The 19,580-nt window shown below is 42.1% G+C and overlaps 1 protein-coding gene across 2 annotated transcripts in view; it reads right to left on the bottom strand.

Moving 5' to 3' along the window:
- The window catches only part of LOC138259343 (zinc finger protein 701-like), an 82,670-nt gene that overhangs the window by 35,791 nt on the left and 27,299 nt on the right, over window positions 1–19,580 (bottom strand). For both annotated transcript variants that reach the window (XM_069206995.1, XM_069206996.1), the window contains exons 3-4: window positions 18,141–18,251; window positions 892–1,005 (exon numbers count right to left, since the gene is read on the bottom strand). In XM_069206995.1, coding sequence (XP_069063096.1) covers window positions 892–1,005; window positions 18,141–18,251 — 225 coding nt within the window. The remainder of the gene's footprint in view (window positions 1–891; window positions 1,006–18,140; window positions 18,252–19,580) is intronic.

The following is a 19,580-nucleotide window of genomic DNA, read 5'->3' as shown; positions in this document are numbered from 1 at the left end:
ACTCAGAGCAATTTCAAATTCAACTTCCTTACACACCCGTTTTTATCCTACTCTTATCAGGAGTAAGTTTCCAACCTTTTGCAGTGGTGTGGGCAGAGATTGGAGAGGAGTTGGAGAATACCCTAAGCTTTTTAGTTAGTAGGTGCGCAAAAACTCGTAGGGAATTTCTACCTTGGAGGAAATTACAGCTTCCTAACTGCTTCCAGAATGCGGCAAAAACAGAGCATTGTTGGAAGCCAAACACTAATGTAATATGAGCGCTAACACAATTAAATACAGGCTACTATGAGAGCTCTCCTATAATGAGAATGGCACCTTAATTTGTAAACTCACTACATGGCACCAAATAAGATGAGGATTTTGTAACAGGACAAGTAGATTCCGACAGAATCCCATTCCTTGAACAAGTAGATATCTATACAATTCTTCAGCCTTGATAAATAAGTCAACTGAACTATAACTAGAGTCCTATCAAGGATACTGTAACATTACAATGGGTTTATTGAAGGCAGACGGCCTAACCTTGTGAACTCGCATATCTTCTTCATAGACAACAAAGACTCTAGCCCTTTATAACCTAGTTACTATGCTATCTTCTCTGTAAAGAGGTTTGCCTTTTTCCAGAGTTTGGTATTCGGATACAATAAGCCATCAATATATAGAGTAGCAATGTTACCTCATTCAGACTCTGATGATGATACTATGTTTCTTTATTGTATTTTATACCATAAAAATTGAGCAGATGTGAAGGTCAGTTGTACCTCATGAAGTTTGCTTTTTTTTTTTTTATCACAACCACTAGTAGACATAAATATTTCATGGGATTCTTAGTATTTTATAAGGAGGTGGAGAACATTGTGCGCGCACACACACAGAGTTAATTCTTCTTACCTGTACAGAGACAATCATCGCTTTGCCCGCTGTCTGCATCCGGAGCATCTGTAATGTACTGAGTCCCCTCTGGATTTACTGTGAATGACGCATCAGGATTAGAAATCATTTCACCTGAAAATGAATGATTCAAGTTAATGATTTATAAAATAAATGACAAAATGCTCTAATTGCCAATTTGCTCTCATCAGGATCTACACCATGGGAGTCCAACACACACACGTCCACATTTTCAAGACATATGATTCAATGGATGTAATGAGTTCTGTGGACCCCAGTGAGTGGACTCCAGCCTTAGCAATTACTAGGATTTAGACCTCAAGACAATATACGTAAAATCAGGAACGAGTATAAATCTAATAACACACAAATTATGTAATATTTCATTTAATTCTCAAAGCATAACCTATACAACTAATGAACTATTTAATTTTAATGAGAAAGCAAGATGGTTTCTAAATTTGGTTTCCACAATACATAACAATATGACAGATGGGTTAAGTGCAGCCACCAATTACCCATTCTAGATTCTTTTTGTTGTACTTACATTGCTCCTACGAATCAGGCCTCCGGTTTCCTAATCCTTCACATTTACAGAGCACTTGACAACTTTCAATTTTACATCTTGGTTTTTTGTGTGTGTATACTTTATTAATCTGCTTTTTAAAATTTTCCAAACAGTCACAAACTGCTAAGGCAGACAGTGCGCATTCCGAGGGTGCTGGGGCACCATCTGTGTGTCAGCATTGGGAGCAGAGGCCAATGCCGCCGCACTGTTTCCACCAGCCAGCCCAGCGGAAACATAATACGGCAGTGGGGAGGCCGTCGGCTTGGCGGCCGCCTCTCCTCTGGCATTTTGGAGGTCCGAAGGTCAGACCGCCAAGTTCGTAATGAAGCCCTATGTGCTGTGAAGCAGGACTGGGCTGCTACAGTAACAAGCACTGGCAAAGCCATCAGAGATCGCCTATGCAAGGGCAATTGACTTTGATAATGCCTTTTAGCTATGTTGTGTGCAGCATGGCTAAAAGTTAGAAAAAACTGTGATTTGTAGACATACTACACACCACATGACTAAAACGCATGGTCAGAGCCAATAGGTCTAACATAGCAGGATTTGCCAATGTTTGTTTTTCCCCTTTAGCACTTGAAGACCATTCACACATACATCAATAGTTCTCAAAACACCCACTTCCTCAAACTTTGTCTCTTAAAAGAGTTTGAGGTCTTGAATAAAAACATGGACCGTGTGATTGATGAAAAGTAATAAGCGAAGATCCACAATGAAACAGACAAGATAGTCAAAGCAACAGTTTTTTTCTAAACATTGTGTATGAGCAGAATCAAATTGAGGGGGAAGGGTAGGAACACATCAACCGTTAATGCTGGAATTACACTGAGCACATGACTACGTACCAGTACTCCTGAGATACTCCCAGCTTTCAGTCACAAACAAATATTTTTTTCCTCCTTTTAAGACGTGGCCAACTCCAGTAAGAGTTAATAGGGAAAATACAAGCACCTGATTTTTTGTGGGAAATTCACTTTCAGGTGTCCCTAAAAATTGGCACATATGCAAAATTACTGTGGCTTTTGAATATAAATAGTTTAAACAGAAAAGAATTCATGGAAATAGACAGTGGCATGGAGTGGTTGAAGTGTGCATGTGTGAACTAAATAAAACCGATGAAATATTGCAAAAAAGCAAGTCATTAAATGAATAATTTATTTTGTGAAAATACTTTAGTTGTCCTGCAAAGGGTATGTTCGAAAAAAGGGCCCTACCAGAAAGAGGTAATGTTTATGCATGCAAAATATGCTTGTGAATGTAAAAAAGAAAACAAAATCTGCAGCACAAAGTTTTCAAAGTATGAAAGTATGTGGCCAGGTGTCGATCCAAAACAAGTTAGGTTGCGATTTGTTTTGTAGTCCTGCTAACAGTATGGGTGAAAAACGTACATTTAAGAAAGAAGAAATGTTTAGGCTACAAAATGTGTGCATCTGGTAAAGACAGTCGTGTAAAGTTTAAAAGGTTTTGAGTATGCGTGTGAACCCAAATAAAACAAGCATCGGCATAGCCAAAAGGTTTTGCTTTTGGGCCCTATGAGTATTTAGCCATGCAGCATATTAGCCTGAGTGCTACAACATTTACTGTTTCTTCACATGCCATTGTTTTTTGTTTGTTTTCAACTTAAGTAAATCCCATTCTTTAAATTTGGGAGGCAAAAATATTGCAAACAAGGAAGCAGTCGCCTCCAAATAAGGGACTTCTGAAGTCGGGAAGCGCAGAGGCAGGAGAGTGAATTCTGAATATCTTGGCTCCCACTCCCTAACCAAATTATGAGACAATACGAAACGTCATGACGTTTGTTTCAAACTTGATCCTAGGAAGTACACATTGAATAAATCAAAACTAATGGAAAATACCCTTGCAACATTCCATTCCGGAAATGTTTTGCTTTAATGAACAACTACACAAATGGAATGGTTCCCAGAGCAATGCATGTAGGGTACGTTTAATTCAAACATTTCAACCATCACATTTTTATTTTGTTATGTGAGCTACTCTTAGTTGACACCTGGGAAATACAGGTATTTGGGGGTGGGGGGCATATCTCACTCTACAGTATGGATTTGAGGTGCATTACATGGATTGGTCCAAAAAACATGCTGAAACTGGTGAGAAGCTGCTTATATTCTCGTTTACAGGTGATGTTGCCTGGCTAGCCTCTTCTGTGGTGGATCTAGAATGACCTGCAGATGACCGGTAAAGCTCCATAATCAGACTCTGACCATACATGGTGAGGACCATACAATCTTGAGCAATGCTAGTAGGTAAGAAATATCCAAGCATTGCACACAATAGATTTTTTATTGTGCTCTCCACTCCTAGCCTGAATTTTTCCAAACCATTGTTCTCTGTAGTCCATTTGGTTGAAATGACGAGAGGCTATGTTAAAAGTCTCAGTATGCATTGCTAGCTAAGTGAAAAACCAAGGACCTTAAATTAGAACAACCCATTTACAAATAATCTCAACCGAGATCCCCAGCACCTGTTTGTAGGAAGTGGGGTTTAAGGTGATAAGGCATGTTGTGTCAGGTTGAACAAACATTGGCAGAGCCAATTGGTCTGGCTTTGATGTGCTAATGCATGCAATATGCATTTTTGCATGCCTATGACTCAATGCATTACCACATTACTGACAGACCTAGTGGCTTTGCCATTACTTGTTTAGTTTTAAGCAGCTGGGTTCTTTGCCCTTAAGCACATGCTTGTTCCTGAATGTGTGGGTAACTGAATGACCGTGTTGATTAATTTTAAATTGCCTCTCGTCAAACTTCTCAATCAGAGTCCCGACAAATCACATTATAGACTAGTTTTCAGTAATATTTTCTCACTTTCCCTTACTGATTTCCGTTGTTCTGGATTCCTCTAGAATACCCCTTAATTAAATGAATAGAGGTGCCACGGAAAACAAAGCCCAGTTATCTTCACTAAAATTCAAGTTAAGTGCAAAACGTATTTCTTGTAAGTACATAAAAGCCACATGTGTGTCCTACACAGAAGTGCCTTGCAGTTACTGCCTGACATGCCATAGATATCAAATGAATAAACAGACAGCAATTATTTTCTTTTTTTGTAGTTTTAGATAGAGCAAACTCGAAGCGAAAGCACTGGAGCACTTTACATGAGCAAAAATTAAAATTACACAAGGACAGATTTATTTTTTGTTTACAGGAATGGGTAATTTAAGTGATTTGCATGGGGGCTGCCTTCACTGCGGTGAAGGTTAGCCAAGCAGACCCCATGTTTAAAGTGTTTGCTTGGCAACATTTTTAGTATGGAAAAAATAAATTCCCAAAGCAGGAGTTGTTTTTTTCCCTCAATTTAAAAACAAAATGACCCAACGCACAAGGAGTTTTCTCCCAGTTACAATAGCCCCTCACTGCATGGTGAACACGGGTAACAAAAACAACTGATGAGCACTCCACTCTTAATACGATGGGACTTCTGCAATTGTGACCAGGCAGCTCCTTGATAGATTGGGCGCCAAGGCAGGGGTTTACATTAGCAGAGCCAGTAGGCACTCAGCCAGCCAATGTAAACACAGCAGTTGACCCAACTTAATATAGCTTTATAGCCCACTGTAGCAGTCTGTACCGGCTATTAAACAACCTGAAGGCGAGGGTCTTTAACAAGGGAGCGGGCCTTTAATGGCTGGTATAGCCCAGCTATGGTGGGCTATAAAGCTATTACAACATTATGCCCCATCAAGGACGAATGTTTTAATTAGTAAAACAAAGGCCTCACGGGGCCCGAGGGGGGGTTGAAATCCCCTAGGGCTTCGTAAGGCCTTTGTTGTCAGCAACAGCAGTGAAAGGCAAACATTGGAATGTTGGAGCTCTGGGCATTTACCAACCATTATAAGCCCAGAGCTACTCCATTGTCTCCAATGGAGCACTCAACATTCCAATGTTCTAATCAGCGTGGGGAAACCGTATTTTGGTGGGCAGGGCACCGCTCATTTATAAATATTGACAGGATACACATAAATGGCAAACATCACAAATTGATACAAGTGGTGTAATATAGGAGGGGGGGGTCTTCAGATCCAAAGCACTCTATTTTGTCATATTTAGATTAGGAATGTGAGAGTACCCCTTTGAGGGCAGGGCCCGTACCCCTCACACTGTGATTCAACAATCATGTTGATGGAGGGATGTTTATACACAGATTAAAAAAACAATTACTGGCAAGTCTTATATTAATCAATTAGTACACAGAGAAAAGCCATCCATCCAATGTGTAACTGTAGACATTCATCCACTACAATGACAAAGATCAAATTTAGGTGTAATAATCAATATATTCCGAGTTCCCTCACAAATGGAAGACAACAGCCAACACGTGTTTCTGTGTATAAATATCCTCAAATCTCAAAATAGTTTAACAAATTGATAGTTAATATGGTTCTTCAGGAAGTTCATATCTAAATAATAATGCAAGGGTCCACTGTGTTGTATCCAATTGTGTATATATATGTAATAGTGTATCTCAATTATTTGTGCAAACAAATATATGCTAGTTGTTAAGGTAGTACAGATGTAGTCCATAAAAAAACATTTTTTTAAGGTTGTAGAGGTTCAGCCAGCATGTGTTTTGCCATATAATGGCAAGCAAGCCTATGGCTTTTTGAAGGCTTCTACGCCACCGGTTTGAATCCTGAGAGCACAAATGCTCAATGGTAAAGAAAGAATCATGCAACGGTCCAGACAGTAGCACTTGAAAAACCTTGCCTAAATAGTTGAATGTATATGCTTTCACTGACCAGTCATTACCGGCCCAGAAGAACAGCAACAGGCTGTCTATGCCCATAAGGATGTTTCTTGCGGTCTGGTTTCAGAAGGATGCCCTTCTGAAACCAGACCACATGAGACATCTTTAGAGGCATAGGTGGCCTTTTGTTGGTTTTCCAGTATGGTTACTATCCGCCAATGAAAGAAGTCATAAAGAGTAATAAGAATGAAACATGCATTGGAAGGGGAAGCAATCACACAGCAGAATTAATCCATTGGAAGAAAAACATTAATGCAGGCATACATATAAAGTCATTTATTCTGAATAAACAGTATGCAAATTCACTGGATATGAGGGGTTCCATTATAGCAAATAACATATAAATGTACAGTTACAACAGCCTTTTACACATAAGTGTCAAACTGCTCTTGCATTTTGCAGTGCCCTTTTGAATTCCACATATGTGTGCAACATAAAACGAATGAGGCTTTGTATGAGGCTGCTCATGGAACTTGTGACCTGAAAAGCCGCTTTCTGTTCATTTCTTCCCCCAGTATTTTTTAAGGGGATGTGTAGTGGTCCTCTGGCAGGTGGGGCTGGCACTCTTATTTGAAGCTTGTCAATATGCCTCTGTCAGATCAATCTCATCTCCACTCTCCTCCTCCACACCCTGCCAAATGTGCACCTGCAAGAGATCTGGTTTGCTGACTGCCTCTTCCCCCTCCCTCCAGAAGACAAACAACAACCCATTCCCATGGTCATTTGGAACCGGCTCAGGGTGTGCTTCTGTAGTCCCTGGCACTGTAATGTACTTATCATGCAGGCTATGAATGGAGGAGCCCCCAGAACTTGAACATTGTGAGAGGGGTCAATGATCAGCTTTAAACTGAGGTATTGGTCTCCTTGACCAGTAAGTTGTTTCGGGATTGCTCTTCAATCTAAAGAGGAGCTCCATACAAGTGGGGAAGAGAGACTTGTGTTCCAAAGTAAGAATTCAGTCAGTGCCTGGTCCCTCTCACCAAGATAGGAATACTCTTCAGCCCTGGACCCATGAAGAGCTGCGGTGTTGCTCGATCCCAAGATGGCTATTGTGTACAGAGGGGAGATGCTGTGCTGCATCTTGTGAGGAGGAGTGCTTGTTTGCCAAAGGATCACAGTCCAGGTGATATGAGAAGATCAGTGGGAGTCATTGTGGGACTGTAGCAGCTTCAGATGGACATTCCACCATCCAGCTGCTTGAGAACATTGTTAATTTCCATCTTAATGCCCAGCGGAATAGCCATCTATATCCCTGAGCCACCTGTGCTAAAGAGTAACAAAGAAACACTGGCACATACTTCCGTTGCCTTTATTAAATCTCAGGTTCCCGCTTGCCAACCCTCCTCCCCTGCCTGAAAATATCATAGCAGTAGCTAGAGGCACAGGCACAGATTCAAGGACCGTTAACCCAATCTAAGTCAGTTGTGCAGCTTGTGGAGAAAATGGTTCCCCTTTCCATATCAAAGGATTGGTGCATCTCCCGCTTTCTTGCAGCTAGCCCAAGGGACACCCGCTGCAATAATATTTAAGTCCGATTCTGGCTTTGAAGCAGAGTTGTGGTTTTCCTTGTTTGTTCTTATACTATTTGTAGTATACATGTTCATTTTAGTTTTACAAAGTAAAACACTGAAGTGGTAGCCCTATTGAGTAATATTACAGTCTTATTTTGCTCAGAATACCTAGCACCTATCACCTCCTTGAATAAGCAACGGACTGCTCTGAATTACTATCCTGGGCGCCAAGTGCTAAACAGGAGAACTAGGTAATCCAGTTTGAGGTTCAATGGTATGGTGTGCCAATGACAAGCGGTAAATAGAGGACTGCATTGAAATCACCTGAATTGGGCCTTACAAGTACTTGTCAGTGACTTGAAGAAAAACTCCTAAGGTGGTTAGAAAGGTACTTGCTTGTCTCTTTTGGGATCTGGTTTGGACCAATTACTACCTCAAGCTTTGTCCTCTTTTTTTATATCTATATCCCCCACAGTTAGGAATATCCTAATACCTGTTAATGATTTTTTTTGGTGATTGCATGTTAGTGTGTATGTAGCGACGCGTCTGCTTGTTTGAGGATTTTCTTTCAGGAATCTCAAGACAGACTTCTCTGTGGTTGTTGCCAACCCACTTTAAAGCTCTTCAGGAGATACAACAAGGATGCTGTTTAGCCAAACGATTCTGTGTTACAAATCCAGCATGACGGTTACACTTATCCAAATCTGTGCATTTTGGTCTATTATGGATATACTGGCAAAAAGGGATGTTTTCGCTCAGACTATCAAACCTCAGTAATTTCCATCAGTTGGCTGTTATACACTTGTCTAGACAGCCCTCACTCTGTAGTCAAGACCTGGAGGACTATGATTCCTAATTCCTTTTATTTGTGTTTGTAAGCTGAAAGTTTGATTGAGCTATGTAATAAATACTGACAATGGATTGTGAGGGCCTGCCTTAACCAGCACATGGTCCATAATTTGCCACCAAAGCTGTATGTTGGTGGAGAAAGGGTCCTTTTTAAAATTCACAGTGAGTTGTTTGAATATATGGACGCACAGTAAGCAGACTAAGTGCAATTTTGGAAATCATCAAAATGCTACTCACTGGGTGGGGGGGGGGGGTAGATGTGGTTTTCAAAATGAAAAAATAATTCTCGGTAATGGCTAGTACAAGAGAGTCCATAACACATTATATTGCAGCCAGTTAATGCCAGACATTCACCATGTATTTGATACACAACTTAATTTTTAGCTACACTGATCTTTAGAAGAGGTCAAACTCAGAAAGTGGTTGCAAGATGGAACCAAACCGTGAGAATATAGCTGCACCCTTAGGTGTATTAGAGAGTGTAATAGTTGGGTGTGACCAGATATACCAACATTTCTGCTTCCTGTTTGAAAATGTAAATCTGCAGATTTACGTTCTGTCAGTAATGATGCATCTGGAACTTACCAATTAGTTGAATCATGCCACAATTGGACATAAAGGGGGTCATTCTAAGTCTGGCGGGCGGCGGAGGCCGCCCGCCAGACTTCCCCCTCCGAAATACCGCTCCGCGGTCGAAAGACCGCGGAGGGTATTCTAAGTTTTTCCCTGGGCTGGCGGGCGGTCGCCAAAAGACCGCCCGCCAGCCCAGGGAAAAACTCCCTTCCCACGAGGATGCCGGCTCGTAATCGAGCCGGCGGAGTGGGAAGGTGCGACGGGTGCTGTTGCACCCGTCGCGTATTTCACTGTCTGCCAAGCAGACAGTGAAATACTTGTAGGGGCCCTCTTACGGGGCCCCTGCAGTGCCCATGCCAGTGGCATGGGCACTGCAGGGGCCCCGCGACCCCCCCTACCGCCATCCGGTTCCCGGTGGGCGGACCGCCGGGAACTGGATGGCGGTAGGGGGGGTCGGAATCCCCTCAGCGGCGCAGCTAGCTGCGCCGCCTTGGAGGATTCCAATGGGCGGCGGTACACTGGCGGGAGACCGCCAGTGTTGCCGGTCTGACCGCGGCTTTACCGCCGCGGTCAGAATGCCCTGCGGGGCACCGCCGGCCTGTCGGCGGTGCTCCCGCCGACCCTGGCCCCGGCGGTCTAAGACCGCCGGGGTCAGAATGACCCCCAAATTGTTTTGTTAGTAATCTCAGGCTTTCTTGTGACAAAGACTGACACGCAGGATGAATGTTGTGTCCCCTTCATTAGCTAACTTTACAATAATCTCATCTCTCTCTTTCAGTTTTGCCGGAGCTCCCCCGCCATAGCCGACCATCATGGGATGACGGCATACATGAGGCAGACTCCGGTTATCACAAGATATTTTATTACCCAAATAAAGTTCTGGGTTGTACCCAATCCAAAAAGCAACCCACAAAGAGTTTTCCATTTGGCACTGACAAATCTTTCATAACCAGACAAGAGAGATGTAAGCTGATGTCTGTGTGTGCATTTGTCATGCTAACATCCTTTACACCTACATCCTACAGGATGTTCCTGAGCCACATTCACAAACTGCTGACCAGCGGGCACAGGCAATGGACCGCTGAAGACTGAGTTTCATATCAAAGGTACTATTCACTTCACAAGGGATTTTAACATGAAACTCTCAAAGCTGTGTCCTTGCTTATTATTATTAACACAGAGGCATATACTGCTGATCAGAAGGCAGGATAAATAGTGAAGTTAGTAAGTTAGAACCACTTAGCAACTTGAGAGTTTGAAATTAACAAGCACCACCACTATTATAGTCTGCAGCACAATGCGGGCAATGCATCTTCAATGTTTGCTATGCTACTTGGATGGCAAGAACAGTTTTATAAAACAAAAATCCAGTTTTCTTCTGTCGCATAAAGCTTCTGCTTGGGTGTCAAAGTTTCCTTAGTAATGGTATTGTGGCACGTAGGCATATCTTTATGTGCTCATTACTCACTCATGTATTGTGCCCTGCTATTATGAGATATGAGCGAGAGATGGCATTTAAAAAAAAAAATCATGTCCGCCTTAACATTTGGAGGTTACTATCGAACCGCCTTTAGTTATACCGGTTTCTAGATGTACCAGATGCCCTCTGTATTTTATACTATGTTCCTTACAATAGGTAGTAAATATTTGAGAGGGCCTTAGCCCGGATGAATACCTCGGACCTTTCACAGGCTAGTGTTGTAGCCTGAAACATGTTGACTACGTAGATGTAAAGGGTTATGATTTACTATCTTGTTTTTAATATTGTGATAGAACGGTGAGAATTCAGTTTAGCCACTCATATTAAGTTTAGCTTTTGGTCCTATAACCTCAAATGTGTGTAGTTATTTAAGAAAAACACCTTGTAGGATAGATTGAAGGCTCCGGTTTGTCTCTTAAGTAAAGAATCCGCATACAAGCCAGAAAAAACTGTGTAGTTACTTTATTTAAAGGAAAGATCCACGACGGCAGGCAGCACCCTGTCAAGTCCTGAGCCAGTCACTGACTGCCGACAGCTGGCTCTAGAACCTCACAAAACACTGACGCAGTCATGAAACATAGAACAACAAAACAGAACACATAAGTTAAAGGAAAAGAACATAGTATGTCACATATTACATCATTTCCCCCCTTTAACAAAAATAAAACAAATAAAGGTAGTACAAAACAATTAAACCTTAAACATTAGTTAATAATATAATCATCAAACCTGGAAGGCATTTTGACTGCTCTAGTGCTACGACTATACTTCAACACAGGTGAATTACCAATATCTGAACTTTTTATGTCGGTACCAAGTGAGTTCATGTCATGTGGCAAGATACTTGTTCCTACTCTTGTAACATCCACTACTTCATTTGTCTGCAGTTCATCATCAAAATCTCTGAAACACATTGAAGTGCCTCCACTTGTAGGAGAAGATGCAGGAACATCATGAAATAGCAAACCGTTGGAAAGATCATCAGTCCTATCCAAATATACTTCTTTGAATATCTGTGCCTGTTCGTTAGTGATGGGAATAACACTGTTACGGTTCCACCACCCCTTGCCCTCCAATAAAACAGAAGCTTTAGTCACCTTTAATACCTTCACCGGTAGAGAATATTTCGATTCCCCTTTAGCAACTCTCTGAGGTTTTCTTATCAGTACCCAATCATGGACATTTATCTCCATGTCCTTGGCCTTATGTCTTTTATCATAATTCATTTTTTGTATCAATTGTTTCTCTAGGACCCGATTTCTTATGTCACTGTGGTGGGCTGTATTACGAGCGGATCAAGTAGAGTCAAAAGGTTGGGATATTTTTATAATTGAATTTTATTCTCTGTTCATTCACAGGCTATTTCTTTTAATCGTTGCTTTTAGGGTTTTAAGTCTTTGGAGTTTCTGCTTTCCTTGGCTTCTTTCTTGCTCCTAGGTTTTCCCCTTTTTCCGGTCGCCTTTGGTCTGGGGAGGATGGCCGTCTCTCTCTCGGGTTTCGGCCGAAAATGGAAGAAACAAAAATACAGGAATCGGTAAGTACTTCTGGGATACTGGGTGGGGTACGGTGCTCGTGAGGTTTAAGGCAGCATGCGGGCAAGTTCGTGAGGGGGTGGTCAGGGTTGGGCTTTAGGGTAGCTGGGGTCCATAGTGTGCTTATATCCCTTCTTGCCCCTTCCCTTGTCTCTCCTTCACCCTCCCCGTCCTTCCTCCCACTTCCCTGGTGCCTTTCCCTGTAACCGAACCTCCCCGTGATACTCCCGTCCCTAGGAGGGACCGTACCTTGTCAAGCCACGACCCTCCTGGGTCGTGGCAGCTTTCTCGCCTCTCCGGCGTCTCTTCCTTCTCCGGCTCCCGCGTTACGTTGTTTCCTCTGAGGGCTTTTCCCTGGATCCTCGCTGGGATGGCTATCGGGTCTGTCCTCCTCTCTCCGATCGGGGTTTCCTTTCCGCCCGTCTCCTCCCCGTCTCGCGTTCCAGTCGCTCTCCGCTCTTCTCCTCCCTGGTGCTCCGTCGCGCCCTTCCCTTCCGGATCCGCCTCCCTCTTCACTCCGTGTAACCGGAAGTCGTCGACGCTGTAACGACGTGGCGTCTCCCCGTTGCCAGGGGAACGCCACGCCAATTCCATGTAGCCGGCCGAAAGATGGCGGACTCGAGGTGAGTGAGACGGGGCCCCCTGGACCCGTCTACAGTCACTTATGGCTACATTGGATTTGTTTGAATCATCCATAAGCGAATTGGCCAACCAAGTTGGTACAAGCTTGGATTTTGATTCTCTACCTCTGAGGAGAGAAAAAGGGGAAACACCTGTGGTGGAGTGAGGCGTATTTACATAAGCCCACATTTTCTCCTTGAGGAAATCTCTAACATCACGATTGCTAGCTACAGCTGTCTGAATACCTTCTTTCAAAATTCTATTGGCTCTTTCTACCAAACCATTCGAGGCAGGACTGTACAAAGCAACCTGTAGATGTTGGATGTTAAATTTTCTTTAAAAGTTTGCCATTTTCTTAGAAGTGAAATGTACCCCATTATCAGTGACTATCACTGACGGGGCACCTTCTAGATCAAACAAATTGGATAAAAATTTAATTGCGGTCTCAGTATCTGTGCTTTCTACAAATTAATAATATATCCATTTTGAAAAGTAGTCAATAGCAACAACAAGATACCTCATATCTCTAGACAACGACAAATACGGACCAGAAAAATCCAAAGCAATTCTTTCCCATGGCTTAGATGGTAGAGTAACGGTATGCAAGGGTTTAATATTGTTTTTCCAGTGTTTGTCAGACACCACACACGAAGAACAAGTGTTGACAAACTCAGCTACATCTTTATCCATATTGGGCCACCAATACTTCACCTTAAGTATTCTGCACGTGGCAGAAACCCCAAGGTGACCCTCATGTGCTATCTTAATTAATCTTGGTCTCAAATCATTTGGAGGTACGCACACAGATCCCCTCATACAGAATCCATTTTCACATGACAGTTCCATAGCAAGTTGTTTGTACGTATTCATTTCGCAACAATATATTTTTTTGTTCGGCCAACCATGCTTGACATAATCAAGAACTTGTGAAAGTACCACGTCATTCGCCATGGCCGACTCCCAGTCCTCTTGTGTGAAAAACCCATCCGAATCAGAAACCAGGTCTAGAACTCCCACCACACACTCCACATCTTGATTATCAACAACATTAGTAGTATATGGCAATGGAAGTCTTGACAAGCAATCCGCTCTCACATTTTTCCCTCCAGTAATGTACTTGACTTCTAGATTATACTCTTGCAATTTAGACAGGAGTCGCACCAACCTAGCGCATGCCTTACCAAGACCATTGCCGCTCAATAGGTATACTAAAGGTTTGTGATCTGTAAATATCTCGAAATGAGTTCCCCAAATGTATGTCTTAAATTTTTTAACTGCCCAAATGCAAGTTATGGCTTCCCTTTCAATAGTGCTATAGTTACTCTCAGCACTAGAAAGTGATCTAGATGCAAAAGCGATTTACATTCTTGACCATTCTGCAACTGCCCAAATACCGCTCCAAGTCCCTTAAGACTAGCATCAACTGTTATAAAGGACTTACAATTGGGAATATAAGATTTCAAAGTTGGGCCGGATGAGACAATTTTTTTGATATGCTCGAACGCATCATTGACTTCCCTGTCCCAGACAAACTTGCACCCCTTTTTTAATAGTGACCGAAGAGGTTGGACTATTATAGCAAAACCATTAACAAATCCGGAGTAATACTCACACAGTCCAAGAAAGGAACGTAACTCGTCTTTGTTGGACGGAGGAGGGGCTTTCATAATAGCTTCAAGATTGCACATCTTAGGTTTGATGCCCTCAGCAGATATAGAATGCCCGAGGTAATCTACACTTTCAACTAAGAAGTTGCATTTTTCAGTTTTTATAGTCAAACCATAATTTTGAAGAATGCCAAAGACTTCATTTAGAGCTTGTTCATGCTCTTCTATAGTTGCTGTGTGAATTAGGATGTCATCTTGGAATACGCAAACCCCTTTAAGGTGTCCAAACAATGTGTCCATCATTTTTTGAAAGACACTCGCCGCTGAGGCAAAACTAAAAGGTAATCTGAGGAATTTGAAAGCACCAAATGGGGTAACAAAAGTGGTTAGATCTTGGGAATCGTTACTAAGAGGAATCTGATGATACCCCAAATGTAGGTCAATGGTCGAGAAAAAGTTTGAATTTCCCACCGTGGTAATTAGTTCTTGTATATGTGGTAAGGGGTGACAATCCACTAAAATATTTTTCTTGAGAGATCTCAAGTCTACACATAATCTGAGGTCTCCATTTCTCTTTTTAGTGACTACAATCGGAGAAACCCACTCAGAAGCATTGGTGGGAGAAATAATATTGTCTGTTACTAATTTTTTGAGTAACTTTCCAAGTTGGTCTCTGATAGACAGCGGGACTGGTCTTACTTTATGAGAGACAGGAACAGCACCATCCTTGAGTTTGATAGTGTGCTCAAAGCCTTTGACATTCCCAACTTTGTCAACAAAAATTTTGGGAATCTTACGAGTATAATGTTCTGGGACAATATTATTGGGAACGATGTGGAACACAGACTCGCCTTCATCTATGTATGGCCTCTCACCTAACTTGATGGGATTCTCCTGCCCTGGGCACAGTACAATACCTAAACGTGCTAAGTCCTTCCAGCCTATTATATTCCTACCCTTCACGGCCACATAGATTTTAGTAACAGTAGATCTTCCCATCACTTCTAACTCAGCATGGAAAAAACCCAACAAATTGATGTCTTGATCTCCAAATGCTTTGGGTGCAATGTCAGCTTTTTCTAGTTTCTTAGTGTCAGGCCATAGCTGAAAAAAATTTTTGTCTGCCAGAATGGTGATGGGAGCACAGGAATCAGCCATTACAAGTAAAACTCTAGAATCCACGTTTGCTTCACATATAGGACCTTTGATATGTTCACCCACACCCCCTTTGCACTGATCAGGGAGATCCACAGTAAGAACAACATTAGATAATCTATTAGTACAATGAGCTACCTCCTCCTCATTTCAGTGTACACATTACTAATTCTCACCTTGGACCCAGAATTTGAGTTGAGATTTGATTGTTTGCAAACAGCTTGGAAATGGCCAATTTTGCGACACTTCAAACATTTTTTTCCCAGGGCAGGACAAACAGGATTGTTACCCAAGTGATTGTGAGAACCACAACGGAAGCAAACCCTACCCAATTGGGTTAGTACTTTATTCTGTTTGGTTGGTCTCTCTCTAGTAAAGCTTACAGTTGTTTCATCTCCTAACTGATTCACATTCATTTGTTCACTATGTCCACACACAAAGCTCTGTCCACACACAACCTTGGATGTAACAATTGATCTCTCAATAGCCTTAGCTAAATCCACAACCTCATCCAAGGATGGGTTGCGGCAAGCAAGTAGGTGTTCTTGAATTTTTTTTGAGTAGCAATGAAAAACAAATTGATCCCTAATATACATTTCAACAATATTACCAAAATCACATTTGGCTGCAAGCACACGCAAATTAGCTAAATATTCATCTACAAACTCATCTGCCGATTGCCTGCACATAGCAAAGTTGAATCTCTCCAGTAAAACATTTGAGTCATCCGAATATTGTTTTTTGATCCTCTCTTTTCCTTCGATATAAACATCCCACACAACATTAGAGCCAGGAGGAGGTTGTATTGTAGGCAGATTGTCAAATATACGCTGACCAGCAATTCCCAGATGGTTAAATAGAAGCGCTAACTTCCTAGACTGTGAGTATCCAATGGCGTCTATCGCTGACAAATGGTTTTCAAACATTCTCACCCATTCATTCCATCTAATTTCCGGCTTACCAGCCTTCTGCAAGAAAGGAGGTGGTTGCATGACTAGCTGATTCGAAGCCATAATAGAAAATGTCTTCTTCCTCCTTTTTTAAAAAATAAATAAAATATACCTCTTTATTACACTATCCTGTGTTAGATGACCTTTTCAAGAATAGTTCAATAGTTCTACGAGATCCTGAAGAACGTGGGGAACACCCATGCAAAGGTGCTGCGAGGAAATATGCTTGTGTTTAAAAACGAGCCGGAAAGTTGCCAGTCAAAAGATAGTATCCACACACGCTGTTGGGTTACCAGGCAGCAGTTAAGGTCATGCGTCCGCGTCCTTTATGCCGGAAAACAACGTTGCTCTGGCATTGCTAGGCAGCGTCCGACATCGCGTCCTCTGTGCCGGGAAACAGCGTTGCTCAGGCGGTTGCTAGGCAACGTCCAACATCCAGCACACACGCGCAGGAAATCAACTCGCGCTCGAGCCTTTGAAAAGAAACCCCCACTCGCTCGAGCACTACTCGATCTCTCCTTAATTTTCTATATATCACATCACCAGCATTACATACAGGCAGCAAGCGGGGCATAGTCCAATCTTCAAAAGTAGTACGGCGGTAAATCTTCAAAATGCAGTACGGCGGTCGGTGGATCACGCACTCGATGATTACCCCACTCCTAGTACCAAAATGTAGGATAGATTGAAGGCTCCGGTTTGTCTCTTAAGTAAAGAATCCGCATACAAGCCAGAAAAAACTGTGTAGTTACTTTATTTAAAGGAAAGATCCACGACGGCAGGCAGCACCCTGTCAAGTTCTGAGCCAGTCACTAACTGCCGACAGCTGGCTCTAGAACCTCACAAAACACTGACGCAGTCATGGAACATAGAACAACAAAATAGAACACATAAGTTAAAGGAAAAGAACATAGTATGTCACATATTACACACCTCAGTACAAGGGAATTTCTGACACTTTTCCCTAGTCGGCATCACTGCTAGGAAAGGTACTCCCTTATGACCTACCTCAATCTCCCTGTGTGCAGAATAAGGATTCAAGCACCTGATAATAGCAGGAGAAAATCCAATGATAAAGCAAGCCACTACAAAAGGGTGATGGGGTGACATACGTTTACTGAACTTAGGACAAGCATGGATTTGGCAGACCTTCGAGTACCTATCTCTAGCACAAAATGAGGAGCTGCTCCCCTTTCACGTTTACAAAGGCTTCAATATTTCTGTGTGTACACTTCTTTTATTATTTCTAACTCGACAAAAGCTTTTGACAAACAGATAAAAGCTTATAGAACGTCTACATTCATGGTTATACTGGTGACTAAAGGCCGGATGTTCATTTACTTTCTTTCTATAAAGAGCCCAGTAACACATCCCTGCTACTTCACATAGCTATAAACGGGTGCAAGTATCACTCACCTCTGAAGCACGGAGTTCATCAGCCTGGCAGGATGAAATACTAAGTCAGCACTCAAATGTGCCACTTGCAGTGTGAGTTACTTTACCAGTATGTAGGAAGGTTGTTGGGGGGGGGGGGGGGGGGAGGGTTATGGCTAAAGGGGGTAATGGGTGAGAGGGGCGTGCAGGAATAGACGGAGCAGCTTTGCCTCTCGTAAGCACTTTTACATTTCTCACTCACTTTGGCACGGTTTAGCACGGGATCTGCGCACGGACTGGGAGTTGTCCACATAATACATGTCCGTCTTCGCTTTAACTCTCAGTGAAAAGACAGAGCTGGCAATACGTGGGCCTGTATTAAAAATACAAAGAGAATAATTATTCTACAGTTGCCATTTTAATGCTTAGATAAAGGAACATTATGGAAATAAACAGCCACACTTCGCTAACCAAGTCATTCTGATGTTTGTGTAGTCTTTATTATTCTAAAGTGACTACTAGTCCGTGTAAAAAAAAATGAAATATATTTTTATTAGGATTTGAATGCAACGCTGTCGTGCCACTAACATATTTAAACTAAACAACATAACACAAATGTGTATTACTGGGTTGTGCTACTCCCTTTGTTTCTCTTGTACATTAAACAGGAAAGTGTACGCAGACACCTTGCATACTGCAATCATAACTATTTATTTAAGAGAAAAGGACCATAGCAATGCGTGTCCAGGTGGATTGTGTTCCACACGGCTTACATAGAAGTAAATGCGGCATCAATTTACTAAACACACTGTCTGATATAGGCAATACAGATGAAGTTACTGGACAACAACACATTATGATAGAAGTTACTGGACTCGCAATCATTGCATTTAATTATTTACTGTTTGCTCTAGGACAGTGGTTCCCAACCTTCTGATTTCTGTGTACCCCCACTTTAACATTAATGGAACCCAGGGACCCCCACTGAATCATCATGGGAATCCGGGGACTACCGCCTGAGTCACTACTGGAAGCTGGGGACCCAATTTGTCAATATCTGTTAATATTTTTTAATTTTCTAGGCTCTCGCGGACCCCCTGAGAAGGCTTTGCGGACCCCCAGGGGTCCCCGGACCACAGGTTGGGAACCACTGCTCTAGGGCTCAGTTTTATTTTTTCAGCTACGTTTAGGAGAATCATGTCACACACTGTCACCTGTGCAGTCTCTACCTCTGGACACCTAGAGCCTTATTCAAAAAGGTGAATTTACATGTGCACATTTACTCATGTGTAAATGCAGTCTTACACTTTGAAGTAACTTTACTACTTTTGGCTAGTCACCATTTCGGTGTGTTCAGTAACCCCAAAGTTTAGACTTACATATCCCCATTTTAACACAAACCATTCAACTGGTAGCACATGATTTTGCAAATACTTGTAATGTGGTGAGAGCATCAGTTACACTGAACAAAAATAAATAAAAAACACAGACAAGAACTTGACCAAGCCTGTAATGCAAACCTATTTTGCTCCTAAAACACTTTACACAGAGACCCATGCTCAACCTCTGAAATTTGAGGTTGCAACATGAACCATAGCTAAAATACAGCACATGTAGTGATGATCTTTTTATTTTCCACCAGCTACAGTAACATTAGATAAAGCATTAATTTCCTTATTACATACTCTAGTAACAATACTAA

Source organism: Pleurodeles waltl, chromosome 9 (assembly GCF_031143425.1).
Source record: "Pleurodeles waltl isolate 20211129_DDA chromosome 9, aPleWal1.hap1.20221129, whole genome shotgun sequence".
In the NCBI taxonomy this organism is placed as follows: Eukaryota; Metazoa; Chordata; class Amphibia; order Caudata; family Salamandridae; genus Pleurodeles; species Pleurodeles waltl.
Note: the sequence above shows the minus strand (reverse complement) of the source record. Positions and strands in the feature narration are given on the sequence as shown.